The sequence below is a fragment of the Ambystoma mexicanum genome, chromosome 1q (genome assembly GCF_040938575.1).
Source record: "Ambystoma mexicanum isolate Mex_15411 chromosome 1q, UKY_AmexF1_1, whole genome shotgun sequence".
NCBI classification, from domain to species: Eukaryota; Metazoa; Chordata; class Amphibia; order Caudata; family Ambystomatidae; genus Ambystoma; species Ambystoma mexicanum.
This window is the reverse complement of record NC_090922.1, coordinates 436658387-436685635: the sequence shown is the minus strand read 5'-3', so window position 1 is coordinate 436685635 and position 27249 is coordinate 436658387. Positions and strand designations below refer to the sequence as shown.

The following is a 27249-nucleotide window of genomic DNA, read 5'->3' as shown; positions in this document are numbered from 1 at the left end:
ACATGCAGTGCCTATTTGGGATAGCTGCAGGGCGGTGGCTTTTTATCCCTGGTTAGGTTACAATGTTTTTTGTTTACCCTTCTTTCAGTAGTCCTTGAGGCCTAATTCAGATTTTCAACACATTCATTCCAGAAAGTCATAATTCTATTAAAAGATACAGAGGCGAAGCATTATGCTTCTCTTCCATTTTACTGTTCAGCAGCAAAGTATAAACCAATAAAACATGAAAACACAAAACTCAATAAACTACAATAACCATTGTTTGAGTCTTTGTAGTTCTGTTCTTATTGGTTCTTAAACAGACCACTTGATAACTTCAACCAATCATAGTATTGCTTGTCCATAAATCACCCTGTCCTATAGTTTTTCCTCTTTCTTTGCTCAGCCAAGAATGCGTCCAGTGAACTTTGCAATCACGCCCATTCCATGCCGATAAGGGTTCAATTTCCGGATTGTTTTTGTCCTCCACCGTACCTCAAGTAACTGGTGACTATAAATCGGAATAGGGTGGGACAATCGTAAAACCAACCACAATTTATATAATCCTTTGTGCATTTAACAAAACGGTAACACTTTATGTATTCATCATGCACCATTTCAGTAATTGCAGAAACATGTAAAACATTCCAGTACTTTTACATTCCATTATATTCTTAGGATTGATAGGGTGGGATAATCCTTCGCTTCCGTGTCTTTAATAGAATTATGACTTTCTAGGACGAATGTGTTGAAAATCAGAATTATATGTCAAGACCGGAGGTTCTGATTATGCTTGTTCAAAGCTTACTCACCACTAACAATGCCACACTTTCCGTTTTAAAAGTCGATTAATTTAACCAATCTGCCGACCTCATAATGTCCTCTACTCTGGCCCTATGTTGAATGCCATGGTAGTCCTCGCTCCTCTGGCTGAGTGAGAGCCATATTTTACTACATCAATGCCTGCCTGTTCCATTACCCATCTAAGCATTCTGGCTATGGTAGCCGGTGTTATGGCCTTAAAGGAATTACAAATTACTATCAGTATTTGAGATACTCCTGGAGATCTTACTTCCCCTGTCATATCCTCATATGCTGCTAAGCATCTGACCGGGCATAATTTTGGTTGTCCCGGAAAAGATTCGTAAGATATGGATCTCAAACCTGTCTTGGTCCTTCTCGTTATGAGAAGGGTCACTCCATTAGGTCACATTCTTCCTGTTGATTTCTAGTGCTCTAATGTCTGATCTCTTACAAGCCAATCGACATAGTAGTATGGCTAGCTTGCCTGAAATAGCCTTCCTGGATAGGTCCTGATTATCTGGCCATGATAGAAATAATCTCAAAACTGTGTCGACATCCCACAATTGAGTATATTTTTCACTAGGAAGTCTAGTCATTGTTCTCCCTTTACTAGACTACAGACCAAGGGATGTTCACCTATTGCTATGCCTTCGATCCTGGGGTGTCCTGCCGATATCTCTGACCTGGCCGTGTTAATAGTTCTGTATGCCTTCCCTTGGGCTGCCAACTGTGCTAAGAAAATGGCTACATGTACTACATCTGTTCCATTGTGATTAATATTCCACTCCAAACACCAGCTACTCCATCTAGCCCCTGCAGATTTATAAGCCCAGTGTGTTCCTGGATCCCAGGATTCCCTAATGATGATGTCGGCCTCATTCGATAGTCCTGGCCTAATCCAAGTTCTCCTGAAATCGCCAATGCGATTAGATTGAGTCTGCCTGACCTCACTACTGGATGGCTGAGATCCCTGGGGTCTTGAACAATGAATTTGTCGCTGGGTAGCGCCACTGGGTTGTGGCGTGATAATTCCAGTCGACTGGGGAACCACACGTGACCCCTCCGAGTCTGGCGTAACTAGTACTAGGCATGCTTTTTGGCGCCTCGCCTGGGCTAGCGTCTTCGCTATCCTAAAGAAATGAGGGAACGCATAGTTTGTCTGGTGGCCCCATGACTGCAGTAAGGAATCTGTCGCCTCTGGGTCTTGTCTCCAGCCGAAGAATCGGGGTAGCTGTTTGTTTAGTCTCGCTGCAAATATGTCAATTTGGCATGGTCCCCATCGAGTCATTAGGTTTTGAAACACTTCCTTGTCCACCTTCCAATCGCTGGCATCACTGAGGTATCTGGAGTTCCAATCGACCACCTCATTCTGATGGCCCGGCAAGTACTCCGCTGTCACTGACCCTTCCCTCTGAAGACAGAGTTCCCAAAAATCTTTTGCCAATTCTGTCAGTAGTCTGGATCTTGTCCTGCCCAGTCTGTTTATGTACCTGACTGCTGAGACATTGGCCATCTGTAGCAGGACACAACATTGTGCCCTCTCTTGAGTCCATCATTTCACTGCGAAGGACTCTGCTAGCAACTCCAGGCAGTTGATATGGCGAGTCGAAATTCCATTGACTTTTACGTTACTATTTTGGATTTTTTTCCCAATTTATTAGGAACCCCCAGGTCCACTAACAATTTTATTGTTGTCTGCACCTGTACTAGTAGTGTTTCTTTCTCCTGACACATTAGACATATGTCTAAATAGATTGAGACTTATTTCCCCGAGGTACGTCAGCACTGGTTTCATCATCTTGGTGAAAAACCATGGTGCGGATGCCAGACTGAAGGGCAGACATCGAAACTCCCATGTTGATTCTCCCCAGATGAACCATATGAATCTGCAATGGGTATGGTTGGATATGCATGCTTTAAATCTATTCTGGCTAGCCAATCCCCTTGAATTATAGTATCTCTTAACATGTCTATCCCTTCCATCTTGGAAGTGCCTGTACACCACATATTTGTTTAAATGCTTCAAGTTTATCATTGGTTTTGCCTTGTGTTTCCCTTTCACAGGAAACGTTGCTTATATCCCCTTGAGTAATCTGTTATTAGTCATACAGCCTTTTTGCTTTCTATCCCTCTCAGCTCTTCTGGCAATAATTTGTCTTCCCTGTTTAGTTCTAAACCCCTTGGAGGGTTCTTCTGATGAGGTATCTCTAGAAAGTCTATGTGAAAACCTTGTATGGCTTCTATTATCCAAGTATCCCCTGATCTAGTGTGCCAATTTTGTATAAACTCTGCTATTCTTCCCCCCTACTGCTGAGGTAATTAAGCGTGGGCTGTTCGCTCTTACCTGAGTTGTTTTGTTGAAGCTCTCCATGTCGCCAGCTTCTACCCCTTCCCCTAGATGTGAAGAAGGGTGTCTGTCGTCGATCCTCCTGATCTCGCCACTGCGTTCTGTCCTGGTAGGATCTGTTAAAGTGGAATCGGCCAGTCGAGCGACCCCCCCCCTGCCTCTGCTGGCCCTTCCAAAAATGTCTCCCAAACACACTCTTGAGAGAGGCCCGTGCCTTGTTGGGCGCCACATGGGATTTAGCGAACTTAGTGAACTCTTTAATGAAGGAATCTCCGAAAAGTTTTCGGGTCTTTCTTTACCAGCAGAGACCTCCTCCTCTCCGTGGTGATTGCGTGGTTGGTGTTGCCCAACATACATAATGCCGTCTGGGCCACCCGATCAGGATCGTCTGGTCCACTGGCTCCCCCTTTTCTCTGGCCTCTTCGCCTGTAGAATCGTAGTGAAGGGCCCTATGGAATATACTTCTTCCTCCCAGTCCTCCTCACCCTCATCAGAGGTGTCTGGGGATTTATCCTGCCCCTTGCTAGGCCCCGCCTTTACTCTTACTCTCCTTCTCTGATCACCCTTCTTTGATGGTGTGCCCCGGGGGTTGTGGGCTTCTTCTGCCCTACAGGTTGCTTTTCTGCCCCCTTTTTGTTTTCCCCTGTGCTTTTAGCCCTTAGATCTCCTCCAGGCCCTGTGAGAACTTGAGCCAGTCCTCCATCAGAGGTATGCCCCGTCGCGACCGCAGCTTCAAATCACTCAGCAGTCAATGCGGATATGCTCTGCAAAATACTAGTGCGCGTGCGCGCGGTCTGCCTAAAGTTAACCGGGCAGCAAATATAGAGGAAGAATAGTAGGACAGGGTGATTTATGGACAAGGAATACTATGATTGGTTGAAGTTATCACATGGTCAGTTTAAGGACCAATAAGAACAGAGCTACAAAGACTATAAAACAATGGTTATTGTAGTTTGAGTTTTGTGTTTTCATGTTTTATTGGTTTATACTTTGCTGCTGAACAGTAAAATGGAAGAGAAGCATAATCCGAGCCTCCGGTCTTGACATAGAATTCACAAAAGCATTTTATAATGGCAAACCTCCATTGGAAAACGCTCTGTGAATTGGGCCCTACATCTACTAAGCCACCCCAAATTTAAGTTCGTGCTGGAGCAGAATGCCAGTTCCTTGGACAGTAAGGGCTGCTCCGCTCGTAAGTTTGTGCTTGAAAATGTCGATAACAGAAATACTTGGTGGTGGTCTTCCTTTGGCTAGTCTGTGTCAAGTTGTTGTGCTGGGCCCCGCTATTTGTTCTCATATCCCTGTTGTGAGGTGTATTGTTTTCCTCTACCTTGTTGAGTATAGTATGAGATGCTTTTTTACTTAATCGGATTCCTGCATATCTTCAGTGTTTAATGTTCTCGGTAGTCCTTTCTCAGATACAAACTCCCCCCATGAGTTTTTTCAAAGCAGTCAAAGTAAATGTTGCTGTCCAGTTGGGCTTCTTGTCTCCTCATTTGGCATGCATGCCACTGTTTCTGGTGCAATTTGGTACTCCTCGTGTGCAAGGAAACATTTGATGCTCTGTTAGTCTAGTTACAAGCATTTAGAAGTTTTAAAAGACCAAGTTCCAAGGAAGAATCATCAGATAATACTAAATCAGTGGTCTTTGACATTTAGGATGCCACAGCATTTCGGGGGAAAGAGTGAAGCCACAATCCCATCACAAAAAGGCGTACATCACACACAACTTAACCAAGCAGTCTGTGCTTTTTCTCCTCCGCGCATTCAAACCAAATTTCTCTGGGCGCGTTGGTCATGGGCTTTGATTGATTTTGGCTGGCGGGAGATTCACATTAGGTTTTCTGTACTTATGTATTGACTGATGAAATGGAAATTACACATGCAAAACGGATTTAGCTGTGGCTCGTGAGCTTTGTTAGTTGCAACATATTGATCCCAACATATTGGAGTTATGGGGGAGGCAATGGTTTGTGTGCTAACTTCGTTTCCTCTAAAGGAAGATTGGTGTCCTAATGGAAATATCACATCTGAGCCGTTAGGGTTTCACTGCCCAGTTTCTCACTAGAGTGCCTTGCAAGTGTTTTGTATTCACCACTTCTGCCTTGGCGTCCAGGCCCAACATTCAAAACAAATCGTAACTTGCAGCAATTCCTACAACCGGCTTCTCAACACTTGCTGGTGCCAATGCTGTTGAATGGGCTTTCTGTTGTCTTGCCCGAAATGCCACTGGGAGAGCGAGAATGGAATTCAAGAAAAAAAGCGAGGGGGTGGGGGGGGGGCAAAGGGCAGCCTGCATGGCCAGGATGGTGTACTGATCATTGCACGCATGCAGCTTCTATTTTCTTCCGCCTATCCCCACTTTAAGCATGGCTAGTCTTCTCCTGCTTTTCATATTGTAGGTAGGAGAGGGATGATCAGAAATTGCCTCCTACTCCCAGGAGGTGGTGCATGAGCCCCATTTCACCCTGAGATATGCCCCCTCCCCTCAAGAAATATGCGGGTGTAGGACAGCCGTGGGACCGGTGTTAGGGGAGTTTTCCTAAAGTCCTTCTTGGAGGTAAGACTTCAGTAACCTAGCCCAGTGGTTTGGAGATCCCAAACTCCTAGTACCACTCTGTACTTCTCTGGGATCTTGGTAGAGTGGCAGATCAGTCATGCTTCTCGTAAGAGAAAGATGTGAGCTGTAGTTAAGTTCACTGAACCTAGTTAGTAATGAACATCAAAGAAACGCATACATTTATATAAAAATATGGATTCGTTATATTTACACAAGTCACTGTTAAATATACTTGGCACAATAAACCAACACACATAGGTATACTTTCAAAAGGCCATTTCTTAGTTGGTAGCTGCTGAACGTGCACAATTTTTACAGGAGTTTGACAGGTTTATCGTAGTCACGCGCACCCACAAAATAATACAGTAATTGTATTTAATCAGCATCCACTTAAGAGTGATTTTTGTGAAGTAAAATAGTTGGTTAGTGTTATCCTAGCAGTTCTGGGGTCTAGAGTTTCCCTGCAGGCTTAAAGTCTTGAAAAAGCAGCAGAAGTTAAAGGTTCCTGTGCATACTTTCTAGTCTCTAAGAAAGAAGATACAAGAAGACTTAACCAACTTTGGAGACCCTTGTAAAGGACTCGCTAAAGGGACACAAGCAGCGGCTTGAGTCAGAGGTATGAGGGGGTTGCACTGGGCACCTCAAAGCTCTGGGCCGACTTTCTGGAATAAGGTAAGCAATACCCTTTTCCCCACTGTACCTTAGGTTTGAAGAAAACGTTTGTGGAGGATGCTCCGCGATGTTGCAGCTCTGGTCACAACCTACGGATTCCTTGGTCTGATGATGAAAGGCAGGACAATGGACGGGATCTCTAAGCAGCAGTTGTGAGGGAGAACCTCTGGCACGGCTTTCATCAACTTTGGTCACTGCGGTTTTGACACCTTTTCTACAGCACCATCAATGGACTCGATTCAACCGGTCAATCTTCTTCGGTACCTGCAGTCCCGCAGTCAGATGAGGTCTGGACGAGTTGGATTGGGTCTCTGGAGTGTCCTTGAGGGCTCAGCAAAGACTTGGACAAACTCTGTCTTTCCACAACGATGCACTCGAAATGGGCAGCAGGTCTCCTTGTATTGGGATTCCGCGGCTCTGGAAATTCACAGGACCTCGGGAGATGGCTCAAATCAAAGTTCGTCTTGGGAACGGTTCTTCCCACCAGTCAAAGAGGAGTTATCCTTGTCAGAGTTCCTATGTCGGACAGGACAGCAGTGGTCGCTTCAGTGTTGCAAACGGTCTGCAGATGTCACTGGTCGTCTTCTTAGGTTACTTCAGCGTCCAGTGGTCGACTTGCTCTTCACCCCAAGAGCCTCATCTTTTATACAGTTTACAAAAAGGGGCGTTTTGGGGCTGGTCCTAGTCAGGCACTCTGGCAGACAAAGGATAGGGGGTGGGAAACCCCTCCCCTACTTCCTGGCCGTCCAGACACTGGAGCCTAGGCAGGGACACCCAAGGGTTCCTGCCAAAGGCAACACACACGCCTCGCCCTCCCATAATGGTGTAAGGGCTGACAAAAAACAACCACGCTAGTAATGGTGAAAAAAGAAGGGAGGTCCCAGGTTGGTACTTGGGTGCCCCCTAATATGCACTAGTGAGGCTATGGGCATAGCCTGCGCTAGAACTGTAGTTACTTTAGGATAAAGAAGAAGAATCTCAAAAAATACAGATGCCTTTTAAGAATTATGGAGAAAAATAGACCCCATATGATCGGTAAAATACAAAGAATAGAGTTTCAAAAGACAGAGCTCCTAAGAATGGGAAAGCCACCACTCAATCAGGATTTCAGAAAAGGGTCCAGAAGTCCAGGAAAAAGGGCTGGGGTTTGCATTAGGAATGGGGATGAAGCATATACATGATGATTCCCTAAAAACCTTCTGCTGGGGGGTGCCTCCTGACCCCATCACCTGGTCTGTTAATTTACATGTTGACCCCAAGGCAGTGAGGATACCCTTCCAAGTTTTGAGGTTTACTTTTATTTCAGTCCCATTATATTGCATCAAAATGATCCCAAGACTACCCAACCCCAAAATACAAATCTCAGGCCCAGGACTGGGATTTGATGACACGCCCCATCAACAAACCTTTTCTGCATAAAACTGGCCCCCTGACTCACATCCTCAACAGAAAGCAGTCTGTAGGGATGGGCTATATATCGAGTTTGAGATATATCAATGTATTTTCAAAATCAATGTAGGATGAGATAATATGGTTACCATAGAGATATATACATAATTACATATACATTTTTTTATTCACATTTTTGAGTTTTATACGGCTGTGTGTTGTGGAACAGGAAGAGGAACCCTACATTTGCATTTTATTTTGATCAATGTCTAATAAATAAAGGTGTCTGACATTTCGCATGCAGTTGGCGGGTTACAACTGAGCATTTAACCCACATAAAAAAAAGATCAATGTCATATATCACCATTCAGCCCAAAAATATTGAGAGATTACTTTTTGGTCCATATTGCCCAGCCCTAGCAGTCTCTGCCGTTTGCTGATTGCACTCCATAGTACCCTCAAACTAGAGCCATGTTTTGGACAAAATACAATTAAATGCTTTGAAGATTCCACTTCTCCATTGCATAATCTACCTGTTGCATTCACAGAGGGTATTCCATATCTACATAGTGTGGTTCTGTTATGTAGAATGGTAAGTCGAAATCTAAAAAATAAGCCCCGATGTTTGGGATTTGGACATTTTGATAGATAGGGCAGCGTCACATTAAGGAAGTCCGGATTTTTGAAAGGGCATGGACTTTGCCATTCGATCTAATTGATTCTGTGATTCTTCAATTATCCGCCCATAAAATCCATTTTACATAGGTGGGATTCTGGCAGAAGGTTTCAACTGTCACGCCTACTTCTGATAAAAAGGTCTGGCAAGATTTGGCCCAAAAGTCCATCGCCCAGTATATGTGTCCCTTTTCAGTAATAACACATTGAATTGGTTCAGGCAGTCCAGCGATTGTGTTTTACTGAAAAGTAATAACGATTTCCATTTTACTCTTACGTAGAGAGATAAGAGACCAATCTCGTGACGGATGATGGCGATAGGGACTGCATTCAGCAAATGTAGGATGGTACGCCAGAATTTACCCTCCAATCAGTCCCACGTCTTCTACGGTAGTCCCAAGACATGCCTCAGCTGCGTAGGTGATAACTGTTACTACCGTTTGGTTGTAAAATTGAACAATTGGCTTGGGCTATTGTTAGGCAGAATCCTGTGCAGTCCCCTTAGGGACCACTACACACAGTTAAGACTAAAAGTGGTAGTACAATTTCACCTTTGGTACAAGCCTGTACTACACAGAAAAAGTGGTAGCAATGGCTGAGCAGCCAGGCTAATCATGAGAGCAAATGAGCAGTAGTAGAGATTACACAAAGGACTACAATTTTGTGACTCAAGCAAACACCGACTCAAGGTTTCTGGTAAAAAAATATAAGTACATCTATTTTTAAACCATCTGTTCACAAAACACTTCACTTCTATTAAAATAATACCACGCTTCAATTATACTAAAATCAATCAATTCCCTTTGTGTAGATCGATTCAAGGTAAGTACTTCGGGATTTGACAGACCGGTGTTGTGAAGCAAAGACGTTGCTGTGGGTTAATACGCGGTCACTTTTTGATAGTAAAGACAGTTCGGTCTTACGAAAGAACAGCGCACCCGCGAGAAGAAATGCTACCGAAGTCAAACACACTTAGCACATGAATTAACACGGGATAAAAATCATAGGCAATACTTTTGTCAAGGCAAATGGAATCAGAGGACACTTTCTAAAACGTAGATAAGTCGATAGGCCTGCACCAGTGTCAAATGGAACAAGGGTCCTGTTGTCGAGGATCACAAGGTTAGAACAGTTCACGATTCAAAATTGCCAGGAGTACTTGCATATTATCAAAAGGGAAGCAAAATTTATAAGAGGGAAGGAAGACCAGGACAAGCCTTTGGTGAGGAAAAAGAGTTCACCCCAATTCCTTGAAGTTGGACACAGTACCTTATTCATTTGAAGGAAAGCTGGAGCTTCGGCAGTTGTTCCTTTTAGTTCCTGGAGCTTCATTCGTGGGGACAAGGACGTCTGGAGCGATCTGCACTACCCAGGGATATAGCCATCAGCAGCGAAGCAACAGTGAGTAAAAGGTGCGCTCCTTTAAAATGGGAGAGGCTCTTCAGATGGCTATCCGGACCACTACAGCTGTGTGCAGAGATTTCGACCAAGAAGAGGATCCTCTGGCTGTTGAAGGTGAGCTGGTTGATCCCACCAGGCTCCAGGAAAGAGACTCAGGACTGGATCTTCTGTCTTTGAAGGGTAGATGGCTCGGGACTGCAGCAGGGCTTCACTGGGACTTGGGAGTTGCAGCAGCTGTCTTCTTCTCCGCTTCTCTTCAGTTCTTGCAGTTCCAGTGGAGACTCTGACTTCCAGCCCAAGAGTCCTGCCTTTTATGCCAAAATCCCCCTTTCACACAGCCTGGCTGTCAATCGCACAGCAGGGGGGTTGTCCAGCCCGGACATCCGCCTCAGCCAATGGACACAAAGTGCGACTTGGGTCTCCATGGAGACCCTGTGCAGGGGGTGACTAAACCCCTCCTTCACATTCAGCCGACCTAGACACCCAGCCCCAAAGGAGGGCTTCTGGACAGAAGCCCGCCAAAGGTCTGCGAACAAAGAAGGCAAACCTGGTTTGGCGCGAAAAGTAAAGCACAAGAAGGACTTTAACAAAAAGAAATGGTGATTAAACCCGACTGGAGCCAAGTATTTGGTAGGGCGGGTTCATGTTCGAGGCTAATACAATAGCCTAAAACAGTACCACATTTAAATATTATAATCGCGGTAGAAAAGTTATGGTAGGTACCACTGCCACCAGCCAAGTCTTGAGGTTAAGAGCGAAACAAAGCTCCAAGAGGTGCATACAAAAAGGGGTAGGAATTAACTCTTTCCAAGACTCGATGTAAGATGGGGTGTACTGGGTCTGCAGTTTAATGTGACTATATAAAGTTCATGGCAACTTTACATGTTTCTGGGGGACAGTAGTCAGCCCCAGAAAAATGGAGTCAGTAAGAAGTCTCAAAGACAACCCTGTGTCACTGCACTGAAGGTGCTGTGGAACACACACAAAAAAGTGGGGCTCATGGAGTGTTGTAGCTCCAGATCCCAAGATCACACAAACAGTAGAACTACACATGGAAAAACACATCTAAGAGTGGGGAAAAAGGCTCACACTCTTACCAGGTGGAAAAAATAAACCCCGGAAGTCCAGCAAAGCTGCTGAGGGACTCGCTCACTAGGTGAGGGAAATTAGCCATAAATGAGAATTCTCCCTAAAAGCTATCGGGTGTTTTAATTTGTTCTTCCAATGGTCTTTCCAAAGGCATTCTGTTGCGTTTGCGGTGATCATTGCTCCCAAATATTTAATCGCTGGTGCCGCCTGCAGGCGGTGTTCCCTTATATGCTACCCCAGTGACTTGATTTTCTAGAAGATTTCCTTTCAAGAACCAGAATTTCCGATTTAAAAAAAAAAAATGTTTTGCAATTAGTTTCTTCTGTAAACCTCTAGGGGTTCTGTCCAGCACCACCAAATCATCGGCATAGAGTAGCCACCCTTCATTTGGCCATTGTAAGGGTGGCCCTTATTATAAGGGTGTCTCCAATTAAGCTCACACTGGAGTAAATACACCCCTATAGGGAAGTTTGACCAAGAGTCTATCTTGCAAGAATAACGAGTTTAATCTTAGAAAAATTAGGATGGTAGCAAAGAATTCTGCTGACCAGTCTTCTGTCCCTCATCCACAGTGGTCCCGGGCAGCAGATTATATAGTCTGGTCTTGCTGTAGTGGCATCACAGGATATATGTTGGGCCTCCATCCCAATCCAGCCGCCTTCCATACAAGGGATGCTCCAAAGCCTTCCCTTCTTCATTTTCAGCGCTTTGTCAGACAAAGCTGTTCTACATTTTGCTAGCCTGTGCAAAAAATACACTGTAGCTCATGCTTTCCTTAATTTAGCTACCTATGACTATTTAATATACAAAAACATTTTCCAGTCATTCTCTCCATATTTCACCCATTCTACTCCTGTTTTTCTAGTCCTATAATTTCCTTTTAAAACCTTATTTTCATAATTCTGCATTATGTGCATCGATCATGCAAATCCCATTTTAGCCTGCATGGGCTCTTGACAGACTGCAGGCAGCTGGTGAGTCACTTGGTATGGTCTGCCAGTGCTAGCCTTAGTGACACAACACCACGTGAGCCCTGCGATCCATTTTCAGGGCAGGCCATATTCCTTCTGGTGCGTAGCTTGACTCCTCTAGCATAAACTCTATAGTTTTACATTTGACTAAGACCTGTCATTACAAATGTATTCAGCTAATAGTTAATTGCGCCTTTATATTTAAACTAACTTTTTTCAGTGACTGTCCATGCCTGTGTATATGATTCTATTCGGACGAGAGAGCTTTCCCAGTGACCCCCCCCATTCCCTCTGGTCCCTTGTAGTGCCTAGAAGCAGTTCTGCCTAATTATAGTGCGCTTGGGGGTGCGGGAAGAACCTAGTTCCTTCCCAACACCATTCATTTCATTTTTTGCAAGCACAACGGGCCCTGTCAATGATATGTCTTACATCGGGAAATGAAAAATGTAAATGGAAATGCCGCCATGGGACATTTTGGCCCTTTGAGAGTTGGAATGGTTTCAGTCGGATTACCTTCTTGGTTTAAGCTGACCTGCAATGATGTTCCTAAGTGTAGGTCTTTAATTGCATTTAGCAAGTCTGGTGGGTATTCAGCCTCGTACATTTTCTCCCATAACCGTTTTCTGACTGCTATCAAATGTGCTTTCAAGATGAATGCAAGCAAGATAGATTTTGCAATCCCCTCTGATGGTCTGCATCTTCATCCGGCTCATCAATAGCAAGTTGAGGTTGCACCCAACGCCTTTGACAAAGTCTGTTTGTCTGCAGTCCAGTGTCCCAGTCGTAATCGCTTCAAAATCAGCACAATTATGCTATTTTTCCATGAGGGTGTAATCTCGACATTCTGGATGCTCTGCTAAAACAAGGTGTAGCAAAATTTGGCCCATGCTTCGGTGGCCGCTTTCAATATTTCATTAGTGGGACCATCTGGATCTGGAGCTATCAAACTGCTTGTTTTCTTTATGATCATTAAGATGTCATCTTGATCAAATTTAATATTCCAAATGGCCGTCTTTATTGACGTTAATTTAGGACTTTTGTGGTTATCACTGTAAAGGGCTGATAAATGAGACACCCATGTTTTCTTGCAGTGGATTCAAAAGGAAAGGGCATGTTGGAATATTACCTCCATTTAGTAATTGCCATGCATACCTTGTGTTTTTCGAAGCCATTGCTTGAAGCATTATTTCCGAATCTCGTTGGAACAATGATTTGTGCTCTGCTATCCAATTCCAGTATTTTTGCTTTCTCTTTTTGGTTAGCTGGGGTCTCGCAAGCAAGGGAGTGTTCTGCAGATCTCCCACTTTAAGCAGTAAGCGCGTTTGCTTGTAAACTGCATTGTCAAAGCAATGTTATGCTTTAAAGTGACGCCTCACATTTCTTTGTTGATGTTCTTTGAAGACGGGCAGCACATGTTCATAGTCTACATCTGTCTTATCATGGGACTGGCACTGCAACACATTTTCTATACGTTTTTAGAGTCTCATGGTTTTAACCCCAACCGCTTTCTTCCGGGTTCCAATTCTATCGTATGTGACCGTGTCTGTGACGCAACTTTATTAGGCATGGTGCAAGTTGGATCAGAATTTCATGGTCACTAGTTGTCGTAGGTATCACTCGGGGGGGGGGGGGGTGCAGTGGTTTGGCTTGGCATATTAGAAGAAACAAAGAAGTAGTCTAGTGTCTAACTCAATGATCAATATTTCCAGGTTTTTGCTCCTTGTAGGTCTCCTTGTAGGTTGCCATTTAACATGAAACTGTCTAGCTACAATCTCTTCGTTCCATTTTTGGTAACTCAGATTCTTTGAGTTGTTTTTGAGCATCGCAGATTTATATTCATAAGCTTTCAATTCCAACCAATCCAGAATCAAGTCCCCGCATAGAATTGGGAAGAGTTCTTGAAATGCTGCATAGATGTCTATTTGGGTCCTCACGATGTCCACAAAGTCAGCTGATTCAGAACGCTTTGGGTTCTAGTATAGGTTAAGTATGCATACTTTATGAACTCGCAGTTTGCTCATTTAATTTGATGACAGAATCTGAATAAAGGGATTTGGTCGAATTTCCCCAACAGTTTCTAATTTTAGGCTGTTATTCACGAAAATGGTTAATCCCGAAGTAGGTTTACTGGTCATACCTTTGGCTGCTTTATTGTGATGGGCAGTGAAGCCATCCAGGAAAGGTACCTTGATCAACCAGGTTTCTTGAAGGCATATGAGACCCACATTGGCCAATTGAACAGGTAATCCTTGTAAGAGAGGAGTAAAACCTTGGGTCTTCCAGGATCCAATGACCATGCATCCGCTTCCTTCTGGTTTTATGGATTGGGCTCTCGGTAGCCAGTTCCATGAAAAGTTGTTACTGTTGTTGAGAGGAGTTACAATCTCTTTTTGACTGGAGTTGCTTGCATCGGTCAATGCATTAAGTCCTTTGATGGTAATTTTAAATTAATTCAAACCATCTGTTTGCATTCTCTGCCATTGCCAGAGGAAGAATCAAACGCTGGAGCCAATGTTACTGCTAGTTTTTTCTTAAAGATTGTGAGTCTTATTCTCTAGCATGTTCGTAGGCTATGGGATTCCATGATCGCTTCTAAGGTATCTCGTGTCAGGATCTTTTACATCAAAGCCAAAAAGGGCGTAACTGTTCACGTGAGTCCAAATTGAGGGTCTCCAGGGCTGCAGTTGCCATGTGAAGAACTGTCATTTTCTTCTTCATTAATAAAAGCTACTATTTTAATGTGACTAGGATGGATTGCTCCTAGTCCTAGCTTGGGGACATCGTGAAAAATGCACATAATGTTCTGATTTTAAAATGAAGCCATCTTTTGCTTTTAGAACCCTTTCGAGCAGTACTTGAAAGACTCTTGGATTATTAGATGCCTCTCCTCCTGCATTGGTTCCATGTCTTCAGTGTTTACAAAATATCGCTGCAAAAATGTTTCGTTTTGCCGTCGCCATCATGTAAAGGATGCGGGCGACACCCCTGGACCCATTATACCATTTAAGAGGAGTGGGGGGACACCCACGCAACCCCTGCTCCCCTTAAATGGTATAATGGGTACACCTTTACCTGGTGAAACCAGGGCAAAAATTTTACCGGCGACATTTTTGCCGCAATTTTATTACCCGATACCGTGCCATGCCTTCTATGACTTTTGTACTCCTATGTCGTTGATAGGGCGGCACCCTTGCTCCACGTTCTTGGTCAAGTTTGTTGTTGTTGAATTTTTGATCTGTTGTGTTAACAAAGATTCAGTGTTTACAGTTTCAGGCAAGCAGTCCATGATTTTCTTCCGCCTCCCTTCCAACGTTAAGTACAGGGTTTGATATCGGAGTGTCGATGTAACCTTCATTTGGTGTGTTCCCTTCATTGGCATTAGAGTCATTAATACACACACTTTCGTCAGATTCCTCTTCATATACGGACATCTCTAGTAGTAAGTCTTCAAGGGCTCCCTATCCAAAGGAGAGTGTAGATTAAGTTGAGGGACTTTGTTCAGGTCTTCAGGGGGACCTTTTTGTGCTTCAACAATAATGGCTTTGCAAGGGGGCACAGGTTCCACTAATCGCACATCACCTGACGGTGGCTTTAAGTTCTTTATAAAGCATTGCAAGCTTGTTGTTTTGGTGGAGTTTCGTGGCATTGGGATGTTTTTGGTTTTCTTCACTGTTTGGTTTTACTACAACTTTGATTTTGCGAAAGATCCTTGTCATATAGCTGCAAATATTGAGTAAGTCATGGTAGTGCTTGAGGGATCTGGCTCTTTGATACTAGGATGGTTTCTACAAGTTTACTTCTCGGTAGAGCAGCATCAATTGCTGTCTCTTGATCTATTGGTACTGGTATATTGTCGGTTTGGGTGGCGGTGCCTGTTAGAGTATTTGAGTACATCAGAGGGACTCGTTGTTTTCGGCTTCCGCCTGTAAAATTCCCTGACAGATCGTCGAATTGCTCATAGATTGGTTAATTGGTATTTATTTTCACCGAAGTTAGCATGTTAGCCAACTGAGGCTTTCTTTAACCAGCTCGACCAATGTCTTCAAGGCTGCACTATCAAGCCCTTTGTCTTTTACTCTCCTTTGTCTGGACATTTCAATAAACGATTCTATGAATCCGCTTTGAGTTCATTAAGGCAATCAATGTTCACTGATCTTTATAATTAGCTGACAAGTTTACGTACAGCTTCAGGTACAGTGGCAGCAAAATTGACATTGCCGAGATTAGCTTCGCTTGAAGATGCTCAAGTTGTTTGCGTAGTAATTCTTTATCACATCAGTGCGCTCTTGGGGCGTAGTATTTCTACTGGACTTTTTTTTTTTTGCAGATCTCTCATGGATTCCTTCTTTCACTGATAGATTTTACTTTTGTCAGGTTCAGCACTAGAGCTGGACAAAATTGGATCAGACGAATAGACGTCAACATTGCAGTTGCGAAGCCAAACCTTTTTTGGTAAGAGACATTTGCAAACGGGAGGCAGGGTTGGTCAGCCTCATTTGCGCGCTGCATTACGTTTGATTCAAAAATCATTGTGTGAAAATCAGATCTTGGATTCACCTCACAATAAACATATCTTGAGAGCCAGGCGGTCGTGTTAATGGGGTTGAGTCTTTTGTCTCCTTTTCTTAAGCGGTTCTATGGGGTGACAAATCAGTGGTTTCCGTCAGGTGGCGGACGATTGGCAGTGCCTGAATCGGGGAATCGTTTGGCACAGCTTGTATGTGATTGTCAGCACTGGTTGTGATGTTAGATCTATAATCGCAAGGCATCTCATGGTGGCTTTTACCTGGTATGCTGCCTATTTGCTGACGTTTGTCAGATTCAATCGCCAACTCAGTGGAGAAGGCAAGTGGACTCCAGAGTTTGTCTTTTGGGGAATTCAGTAATGACTCAAAGAGAGTCTCAGCTGTAGCTAAGGTCTGAGGAGTGCAGAGTAACTCTATGGGCCGGCCACTTGTTTTGTAAGACTGTGGGCCTGAAAATGAAAGCAAGACTCGCCTGATTCTTGCTTAATTTCACTTTTTTTAGTGATGTCAGATCAAGTAGCATTAGTTGCCTCTGCACTCATCACAGCTGTCGAGATTTATTAGTTTCTATATGACTATTATCATCTATGTCCAATAAATCCCTGTCAGGCGGGGAATTCCATGTTTTGCTCGATGTATGAACGTTGCTCCCATGAGGATAGAGTAAAAAGTTGGTCTCCCTAATCTCTGTGGCTTGATTTTGAATTGGCTTGATCTGAGGGGATCTCATTTGGTTAAAGTGCCAGAGTCTGCCACAGATATACTTCTCTTTTTTTATAAAGGGCCTTTGAGAGGTAGACTCTGTGGATTTAATGTCGGCACTGAATTAATCAGTTGCATGGCTTTGTCTGTATTTAGATGATCTGTTGAAGAGTTTAACTGTAGTAGTACGCAACAGGTCGAGGGGAGGCAGGTCTCCAATAGGTCACTCACTATTACTTGAGGCATCAGTAGATTGATTCCACAGTATACTCTGTCGACAGGGGGCTCAGTGGAAACCGGGAAGGGCACATCTCTGAGGAGCTGCGTGTGTTGCCACCACTCCTAGAGTTTCGGCCGCCACCTTAAAGGTACCCAAAGATGGATGTGAGGCTCAGGTGTTTCTGTCACTGTGCCTCCACCTCTTTTCTTCCTGTTGGATTGCAGAGTAGTAGGAGTTGGGCGTTGCTCGGTGTTACGGGAGTGGTTGCCTGGCAAGTGGGGTTTCATTTTTTTGCCCCGCCCCCTATTCCGTGCCGCACAGTCAGTTACAATGTTAAGTAGCGGCCTCAAGTGGGTACGGATGAATTTAGGGTTGAATCAGGAGCATAGATTGCTACTGGTTACAGGTTCCAGAGTGCGCAACAAGAAAGGGGTAGTCACTGAGACTGGCTGCTTCAGAGACCAACCTGAGGAACCTGTAGATGGATTTGCTGCTTAAACTGGGCCTGCAAACTGCAACTAAACTTTGCAGCTTGCTTCGCAGCCAAGAACCCTTTTGAATGTTCTGTAGAAAGACGGTTCACAATGGCCAGGCATCATTGAAGACAGACTCTCCAGTAACCAGGGTCCAACTAAAAAGCAGACTGCAACTACACTGACGCATTGGTATGGGGCAGCCAAGCTTGGGCAAGTGTCACCTACACATACATGATTGGGTGATGGGCCAGCCTCTTTCTCAACACGTTCTAAAGTGGTCTTGTTGGTTGGCCCTTTTGACCACTACTTAGCTTCAGACTGATAGCTTGTATTGTTCTGGTTTCTGGCATCCAGAAAACCTTTGCAATAAGATATTGGTTGTAACATTGAAACAAAAATGCTTTTGTAACAAACATTTAATTGCACCTAGTTAATAAATAATGCATTTGAAAGACGCATTTTAACTCTTCTGACAATGCAGTAATAACAAAATATAAATAAATAAATAAATAAAAATAAACAGTAGTTTATTCCTGCAGCACGATGTGTATTAGTGCTCCTTCACTCGCTAAGTTAATGCCATTGCCTCCTGGGCTGTCCACACCACCAACCTTCTCAAAACCTGCAGAACGCGCCTCTCCCAGGAAAGCTGTTTTACAATTGTCATTGGCTCAAGAATGGATTACTGCAATGCACTTGTCACAGGCACCTCAATACATAATATCCAAAAGATTCAAATCATTCAGAGCAATGCTCTGTGTGCAGCCCTCAACATTCCCAGACAAGAACACAACCCAGAATCAAGAAGAAATGCTCAATGGCTACCAATATGTGAACGGATTGCCTTCAAAACATTGTTTATCACACACAGATGCCTCTCAAATGCAGCCACCACCCCTTACCTCGCACAGAAATTCACCAAATCCCAGTCAACGAGACCTTCAAGGTCTTTAATACTCGATGTCTCCTCATGCCTAAAATTAAACTGGCCAAAGCAGGTGGCTCGAGCTTTCCGGTCATGGCAGTCAAACTTTGGAACATGGGTACCCCTTGCCTTGGGAGCCGAGCAGTCATATTGGGCTTTCTGTACGCTTCTGAAAACGTGGCTCTTCACATAGAGCACTGACTGAGCTGTTTAGTTCCCTGTAGACCTGTCAACCCAGGAACTTTGAGCATGTAACATTGTATGTAACGGCGCCTTGATGCGGAAGGGTTTAGTGCGCTCTATAAATGTAAAAATAAATAGCCCCAAGTACTTGCACCGAACTACCAAGTGTTGTCTCCCGAACAGGCACCTTAAGTCGTCTTTTAATCTTCCACCACAGTTGGAAACATTTCTCATTTTTAAGATCCCAGCATCTTTAAACGTTTGACAGGCAGCAGAAAAAATTGTATGAGAAAATCCTGAAGATCAGGAGAAAAGAATATACTCAAAGGTTGGGATAACCTTACCCTGGGAAAATAAATATTTTGGAAAGAAAAGGAACAAACGGAAGCCACTGACCATGGAAAACACACCCCTACAGAACCATGGAAACCCCATGTTGCAAAGGAACAAAAGAGTAACTTAAGTATTAAGAGAACTGGTTACTGAAAACCACATTTGTGAGAATCAAGAACCTAGCATTCTCCTGCTTTTAATTATTAAGATAGTCGTAGGGTCAGTTTGGACAGTGGACAGATTTCTTTAAGACTTTCACCGATGACTGACGAGCCATAGAAATTGGGCATTATCCATTTCTTTAATAAATATTCACATAAATCTGTCTTACAAGAGTATGTGTCCTTCATCTGACCCGCCACACACTCCAATGGAGACTCACTATGAGACTTACTCCAAGGACAGGGTGAAGGCTGGACAGAGGCGCAGCGATCCATGAAATGTGGGGGGCCACTAGCGGATTGTACTTGTGTTCCCAGCCTCTGGATTGGCCAGCTCCAACTGCTCCCCGCGCCACCCCCCCCCCCCCCCCCCCCCACCTGCTGATATTATGCAATCATAATCCTGGAGTAAATCGAGTGCTGGAGGCTAACTACAGTGTAAAGTATTTCAGTACGTCTCTAGATTTACAGACAGATGGAACTAGTTGTGCAAACATCTAGTTAGCTTTGTGAATTCATACTCCTATGTCCTGTCCCCTTTCCTCCATACTTGTGGGACATTCCGTCCTTTGAGATGAGACCAGAGCACTTCAAAAAAAGCATCAAAAAATTTATTTATTTGTCCTTTTATTTTTACGTGGGCCACCGCACATGACCGTAACCCTGCCTTCCTGATTTTCGCCCCGCGCATCGCCCTTCAGTCCTTTTCTCGTCTGGGTCGGACGCACATCCATCACTGGGAATATATCTTTTTTTGTTCCACGGTCCTCTTTCTTCAGTCTATGCCGTAGCGTCTACGATTCGTGGCCTGTTCATTGTGCGTGCGAACGTCGTTTCGCGAGGGCGGATCCCCACTCTTGCCTGGAGTACTTAGACCCAGAACACTGTTGGGACTTGAGCTTCTCTGGGGCTCCCTCTCAGTCAGGGCACTCCCTCGTCGTCTTGTTAGGTGGGAAGGTGTTTCAACGCGTTCCTCCACATTTACAGCCCTTGAAGAAAAAAAGGAAATCGCTGGTTGGTTCGTTCCTTTTTGGGGCGCCCTGACCAGGGGACTCCTTGCCTGGGGTCTTCTAGGTCCGGGAGAGGCTCAAGTTTGTCTAATACCAGGGTTCTCCCTGAGGTGTCCTCCAAGGGATCTAACACGCGATCCAGAGTTTCCTCTGAGGACCCCTGCAAAGGGGGCTGCCAAAACTGCATCTTCTTCTGAGGTTCCCCTTTCAGGGGCTAAAGTTGGGCCCAGTACCTCTGGGCTGTTTTTACCAGGAGAGTGAGGTGTGGAGGTGCACTCACTTTTGTATCAGTTTACTAGTTTGAATAGTTTTCTCTTCAATTCGATACGTGATGGTTAAGAGTTTTAGATGCTCCTTGTTGAAGTGTGTGCTACCAGACTGAACTAAATGTAGAGGGATTGCTTCCCATAATGCACGGGATGCAAAGACATGTGCACACTTTTGTCCAATATAATCGGAAACAATTCTGACTACAGTAAAAGCAGTTTTTTTGTATGAATTCACAGAACATAAATCTTTTTACATTAGACAAAATGTAATTTATAGAATGTATGTTCTCGAGTCTTTGTATATAAATCAAAGATTACTATTGTAATTCAGTCATTGCATTGTAAATTGTTCACATTATAAAACACATTAAAACAGAAATAACTAAGTTGAAAATTCATCAATTTGAAAAAAAAAAAAAATATATATATATATATATATATATATATATATATATATATATATATATATATATATATATATATATATATATATATATATATATATATGCACAAAATCATAAACTTGGGAAACTCCAATCCTGATAGGATTTTTAGTACAATGTCCTGTCTTGACAGAGACAACTCCTAGCTTTACATTACGCGTTTCGGGCTGTCTTTTAACCCTTCTTTCAGGATAACTGATCTTATTCACCGATTCATCTTCAGGCTATGTGTGTAGCCATTGACCGTCTTGTTGGATCCCGTTTCAATTTCTTTGCTCTTTAATTGCACCAATTAATGTCCATTCACTCGGGCATATCGTTATATAAACTGGATGCGTAATGGATTCCAGGTTGTTCGTATCAGTATCAGAAGAATGTACAAAAGTATGAAAAAAAATCTTGCCACTGGGAAAAAGTTGAACTGGTCACTGGGGGGGAAAGCTAAGGTAAACCTTAGAAACTGTGCCCATAATGAATATTGTATTACCAATAATACACAAAGGCCTTAACGTGCACTTCCATGCCGATGTGCCAATATTGGTCATTCCTACTTTTGGTAGTTAAACCTCTGGACTCAAATATATTGGAGATGTCTCTCCTTAAATGATATGTCAACGGCCTTTGCTCTTACGATTGAAGTTAGTAATGCAAAATATCCAAATTCATCTGTTCTTTAAACATGTAAATGACCACCTCATTAATTGTGCCATCATATGTTAAGAATATGAAGTTTGGGGGAGATGAACTGTTTGAAATTGATTGGGTCAAATTGTAATTTGAAAACATTTACAAGTGTGATTTAAGTTTGACTGCATAGTTAATGCAGTTTTTACCAAAGCCACCCACGCTTAAACCCAGTTAGCCAAAAAATCAAACCAATCACAAGGTAAGCTTAATGTGGTTCTTGACTTACCACCCAGACTTTCAAAGAAGTTAACTGCTTGGAGTAAATGGCTCATTATGAAGCGGAGGATGAAAGGAAATGCTGAGGCACATTTTTAGTAAGTCTTCTGCAAATTGTGTTTGTTTTATGTTGAAGGAACACATTTAGAACTGGTGCAATGGGATAGTGCAGGAGCACACAACTTCACCGCCCTTTTTAGTAGTGTTTATTTTGGTTTATAATTGCACATTATGCAACTATATTTTAACATTTACCTTTCTGTTTTCAGAAGATCTGCTTCGAATGTGAGAAGCAAACAAAGAACATTCAGCTGAAGCCTAAATCCTGTGATCAAATGGCGATGTGCTGAGCATAAGGACCGTCCTCTGCCAGGCCAGAGAGAAGATTTGTAATAAAGGAATATATATATATTTGTAACACTATTCAAAGGGGGTTTGAACTGAGAACACGTCATGGATATGTTACTATAAATTATTTGACGGATTGCCTCACTTTAAGTGAAAGTGCACCAAGGAGTTGACAAAGATCAATTAAACCAGTCAGCTCAAGCTCAATCTGCAAGTTTGAGAGCTACATTGGGAGGCAGAATGGAGAAGTCTAGCAAGGAGGTGGCTGGTGCCAACAATGTTTGCTGCCCTCGAAAGAGGGGGGCAAAACCATGTAACCGACGTGTGAAGAGGCCGGCTCTTAAGTTTCGTCTTCCCGAACAGCAAGTACAGAAAATGTACAAATGCTCTAAATGTCAGAGACGCTTTTCCCACTATTCTCTGTTTTTTGCTCACCAGAGGTACGAAATGAGAAAAAAGACAACCAAAAGTTTGGAATCGGCCAAGTTGCCAGAAAAGCGACAGAAAATTATTTTGAACAAGAAAAATAAAGGCAATGTGACGGCAGAGGAAATAAAACAAGCTTCTAATGAGGCATCTACCAGCCAAAAGGTAAACTCTCGAGGACGAAAAACAGAAGAGTCAAAAAACAAGGGGAAAAAGAGCAGTAAGGCCCCAGAAAGAAAAACAGAAGAATCAAAAAGCAAAGAAAAAGAGAGCAGTAAGCCTCAACGTGAGAGTCTGAGACTACGGGAAAGAAAGACCTATACTTGTAATGTATGCCAGAAAAGCTTTAACAGCAAATCAAGTGTAGTTGTACACAAGGGTGCAAACAACGAGGAAGTGTATAATTGCCTCAAATGTGAGGATGACGAGGAAGAGGAGGATGAATATGAAAATGACGAGGATGAGGAGTATGAAGAGGATGATGAGGATGAGGATGAAGCCATTCCTGGGGAAATTAAACATGAATGTGACATATGCCGTAAGAGATTTGCTCACAGAACCGGCCTCCTTGCACATCGACGGAGCCATACTGGTAACCAGCCCCATCAGTGTTTTGTGTGTCATAAAACATTCGGTAGCAAGTCTGCTCTGGTTCTTCATGAGAAAACCCACAAGAGAGGCGGGACCACTGAGCAATTCAAGAGAACCTATGTTCCTCCATCTAAAGCCCCTGCAGCTGGTTTGGGGATACCCAAACCACACCAGTGCCAGTACTGTGAAAAAAGCTTTAATGACAAAGCTCTTCTTGTTATTCATGAGAGGACCCACTCGGGTGAATCACCACACCAGTGTGGCAAATGTCAGAAGACGTTCACCAGCCAGAACCTCCTTGCTGCTCACAGTCGCACGCATATAACAGAGAAGTCATTTCAATGCAACATGTGTGACAAGAGCTTTAATGGCGAGGCACTACTGCTCTCTCACAAGAGTACTCACACTGGGGAGAAGATATACCAGTGCAACAAATGTAAAGTAAAATTTCTGTCTGAGGCGCTCCTGACTGAGCATGAGAAGGTCCATGTTGAGGATCGACCACACAAATGTGACTACTGTGAGAAGGGCTTTAACAGCCAGGCACTCCTGTTAGCTCACAGGAGGATCCACACAGGTGAGAAGGCATTTCATTGCCATTATTGTGGTGAAGGCTTCAATGCCAGCACACTTTTGAATGTTCACCTAAGGAACCATGCCCCAGAGAAGCCTTACCCATGTGACCTGTGTGAGAAGAGCTTTAATCTCCGGTCACTCCAGCAAGCTCACCGAGCAACCCATGAGGAGGAAAAGTAAACTTGCCGAGCAAAACCTAGTCCACCCTGCAATCCTGGAGACATTGAGTTTAAGAGCTGATTGTTTTTGGAAATTGGGGGTAGGGGAGGCGGGGCGGGTTGGGTGAGGTTACCGGCTGGAATTTGTACAGTGGAACTGTGTTCCTGCTTATAAAAAATGCTTTTTAACCTTAACGTGCTGGAGAAGATGGACACTGCTATCCTTTAATGAACTGCAATTCTGGTTCGGGATGCTACAAGAGTATAAAAAGTGTCAATTGTGGTCACATTGTTCTGAGAGCAGAGACAATATTGGGCAGTTTTAAAAAATACTATGCTCTGTGAAGAAAGCACAGTTATTACAAGTAAAGATATCCCATTGGGGCTGAAATGGCCACACTTGGATAAAGGACAACCGTTTCAAGTTCAAGGAGAACTCTCTGACTCTAGCCTAGCCAAATGTGAAGATGCTTTCTGTTGGGCATAGTTGAATTCGAAATTATCCAGTAACATGCCATTTGCTGCATGGACCATTTTTATTTTTACATCTGCCGTCTGTTACTAACCTAGATTTGTCTAACCATCCACAAGTTAATGGGGAGGCAATTGATAAGTTATGCAGCATCCTTATGTGGGGCAGTATAAAGCGTCCCTGTAGAGCTTCTATGGCTGTCTTGCAAAGCTACCAGGTGACCAAGCAAAGTGACTGTCCCGATGTAGCATTGTACATGCTTAGACCTAAAAAAAAGTATTGCTTTTGTTCTTCGTATGACTGTTCTTGTCCAGTTTTACCAGCTGTTGGGGTGTTGGTGAAGCATTTTTGTATTCATGCATGTCTGCAAACCAGTGGAGCACACCCCATTTGTATTTGTACACGGATTGGATGCAGGAAGGACTGATGATTGGGGACCTTGTGGCCTTGTGGTTCGATTTGGGTCCTGGCTGCATTCTTATCTCTGGGTGGCAAAATGCCATTTTTCTTCAACTGTTTTAAGTTTCATTGAGTGTAATAAAAATTGTGATTTTAGAAAAAGAAGTATAGGTGTTGCATGATTTGAGTCAGGGGTGTTCATGGCCTGATGCTATAAAGTTACCGTGGGCTGTAACACTTTGAGGTTAGGTGCCTGGTCTTTTACAAACGGCTGGAACTAATAGAAAAGGGATTTGTATGAAAGGTGCCTTTTATCATATCTATGAAGCAGGTAGATAATCTTTTGAAATGTAGTTTAACAAAGTACCATCCTCTGGCTTTTAAGGTTCTGCTCTTTGATGCAATAGGGGTTAGATGTTCAGAACAAAGAGGAAACCATGCCATTTGTGGGGCATGTAAACTAATTGATGAGCAGAAGAATTGATTGAACAATTTAGATATTTTAATTCTAATTGTGTATCTGTGAAGTGGGAGTGTCTGGTTACCTTCGAGCAAACGGCTCATAGATTACTAGTCATGCCTGTGCCCTGCCTGAAAGGTGTCGCCTTCCATTTGTGCCACTGTTTAAAGGGCAATCAGCGGCCAACGGGTTAAGAGGGACAGATTATTAATATATGGAGGTTAAAATGATTTAGTTGCTATAATCTGCTGAGGGTGAGGTGCCTATTTCGAAGCTTTTTGCCTTCATATTTGTTGAGGACAGTCTTTCAATTCTTTAGACGAAGAGTCTTAACAAATTGGTGTTCTGCTAGACCATACAAAGACCTTTTTTTTTTTTTCTTCTTGAGTTTGTTAGTTGCCATTCAAGCGCCCACATGAACTACACACGGCAAAGTTGGGGCTGCCTCTTTCTTAGTCAGATGGAGCATTACCTGTTGTCTGTATAATTGTAAAAAAAAACATTGTTTCCAATCATTTCACCAGTGACCAGTTTATATTTAAAAGTGGACTTGATGAACCCTGGAGGAACCACACAGGTAATCGTACTAAACGAGGCCCTGTTGGAGGACAGTGGTATTAATTGATTGCTGCTGCCTGTTCTCTACCTTGTGGTAAGGACCTCAACCATCCCATGGGTGTGCTTGGACCCTAACCTCTTCGGTAAAATGACATGTCAACGGTGTTGCTGCACACTGACCAATCCAACTGGATTTAGACACCCCCATTCCTACCCCCCTGTCGCCCCCCCCCCCGCTCTTCTTTGTAGGCCTGTAATTATGTTGCCACTTCATTCATGTGTTCTAGCAAATGACAGGATGGTAATTTTGAGTCCCAATGGCACGGTTAAATGCCACTGGAACATAGACTGGGCATAGTGACCTATTGGCCAGTTCAAAGAAGGAGCTGGTCACTAACGGTTGCGTTGTTGGCTCCTGAAGTTTTGCAAGGCCTACATCAAGTGGACATGCTGTTGGTTTGCTATATGTCCTTGTCCTAAATTGTTCTGATGATCAAGGCAGTAAATAGTTGAATGGAGTGATAAGGGGAACTTTCTAGCTATCTAGCTTTAGAGTTTTTCATTGTAGAGTGTTTTATTTTCATGAAAAAAGCAACGCATCACGTAGTGTTTGATGGTATGACCCTCCTCCTTTCCCATCAGATTGCCTTTATTCTCCAATGTTTTAAAATCATCTTTTTGTGTATCACATTTATTAAAAACATTAGTCCAATAAAGTTTTTTTACCATTGTCTATTGGTCTACTGTAGTTACTGGCTGCACTCAAATAGGTGTCTGTCTCCATAATATTTCTTTCTAGATGTATGTGGCTAGAGCTGTGGTGAACCATGGATAATTACATTTATCCTTTGAATACTCAACTATTTTCATGTGCAAATGCCTAGCTAGGCTTGCCGTATTTATATATTTCAGTCTTTTCAGAGATTCTGGAGTCTGGTAGAATTTTGCAATTATTCGTGTAATTGTGGTTATTAGGACTACAACTGTTCAAAGCTAGTTTTGTTTCTCTTGTTGGTTGTAGCAGCGCTATTTTGTATTTGATAAAATTGGCATTTAAATGTGATCCCTTGAGACGGCATAGGAAATAACACTGTTCGTAATGGGCTTAATAACTGATAAAGGGTATGGCTGTCAATGTTTGTCCCAGAGAATAGCTATTTGAATTGGTCTTTTAAGACTTGGGGCATTGAGTTGTCGCTGTAAGCATTCAATCTTTTGCTTGC

General features: G+C 43.2%; 1 protein-coding gene across 4 annotated transcripts in view; it reads left to right on the top strand.

Annotated features, from left to right (window-relative positions):
- Window positions 1-26759, top strand: part of LOC138528394 (zinc finger protein 182-like) — a 387214-nt gene extending 360455 nt beyond the window's left edge. For all 4 annotated transcript variants that reach the window (XM_069639992.1, XM_069639975.1, XM_069640002.1 and 1 more), the window contains one exon: window positions 22308-26759. In XM_069639992.1, coding sequence (XP_069496093.1) covers window positions 22627-24159 — 1533 coding nt within the window. In that variant the 5' untranslated portion in view covers window positions 22308-22626 and the 3' untranslated portion in view covers window positions 24160-26759. The remainder of the gene's footprint in view (window positions 1-22307) is intronic.
- Window positions 26760-27249: the final 490 nt, after the last annotated feature.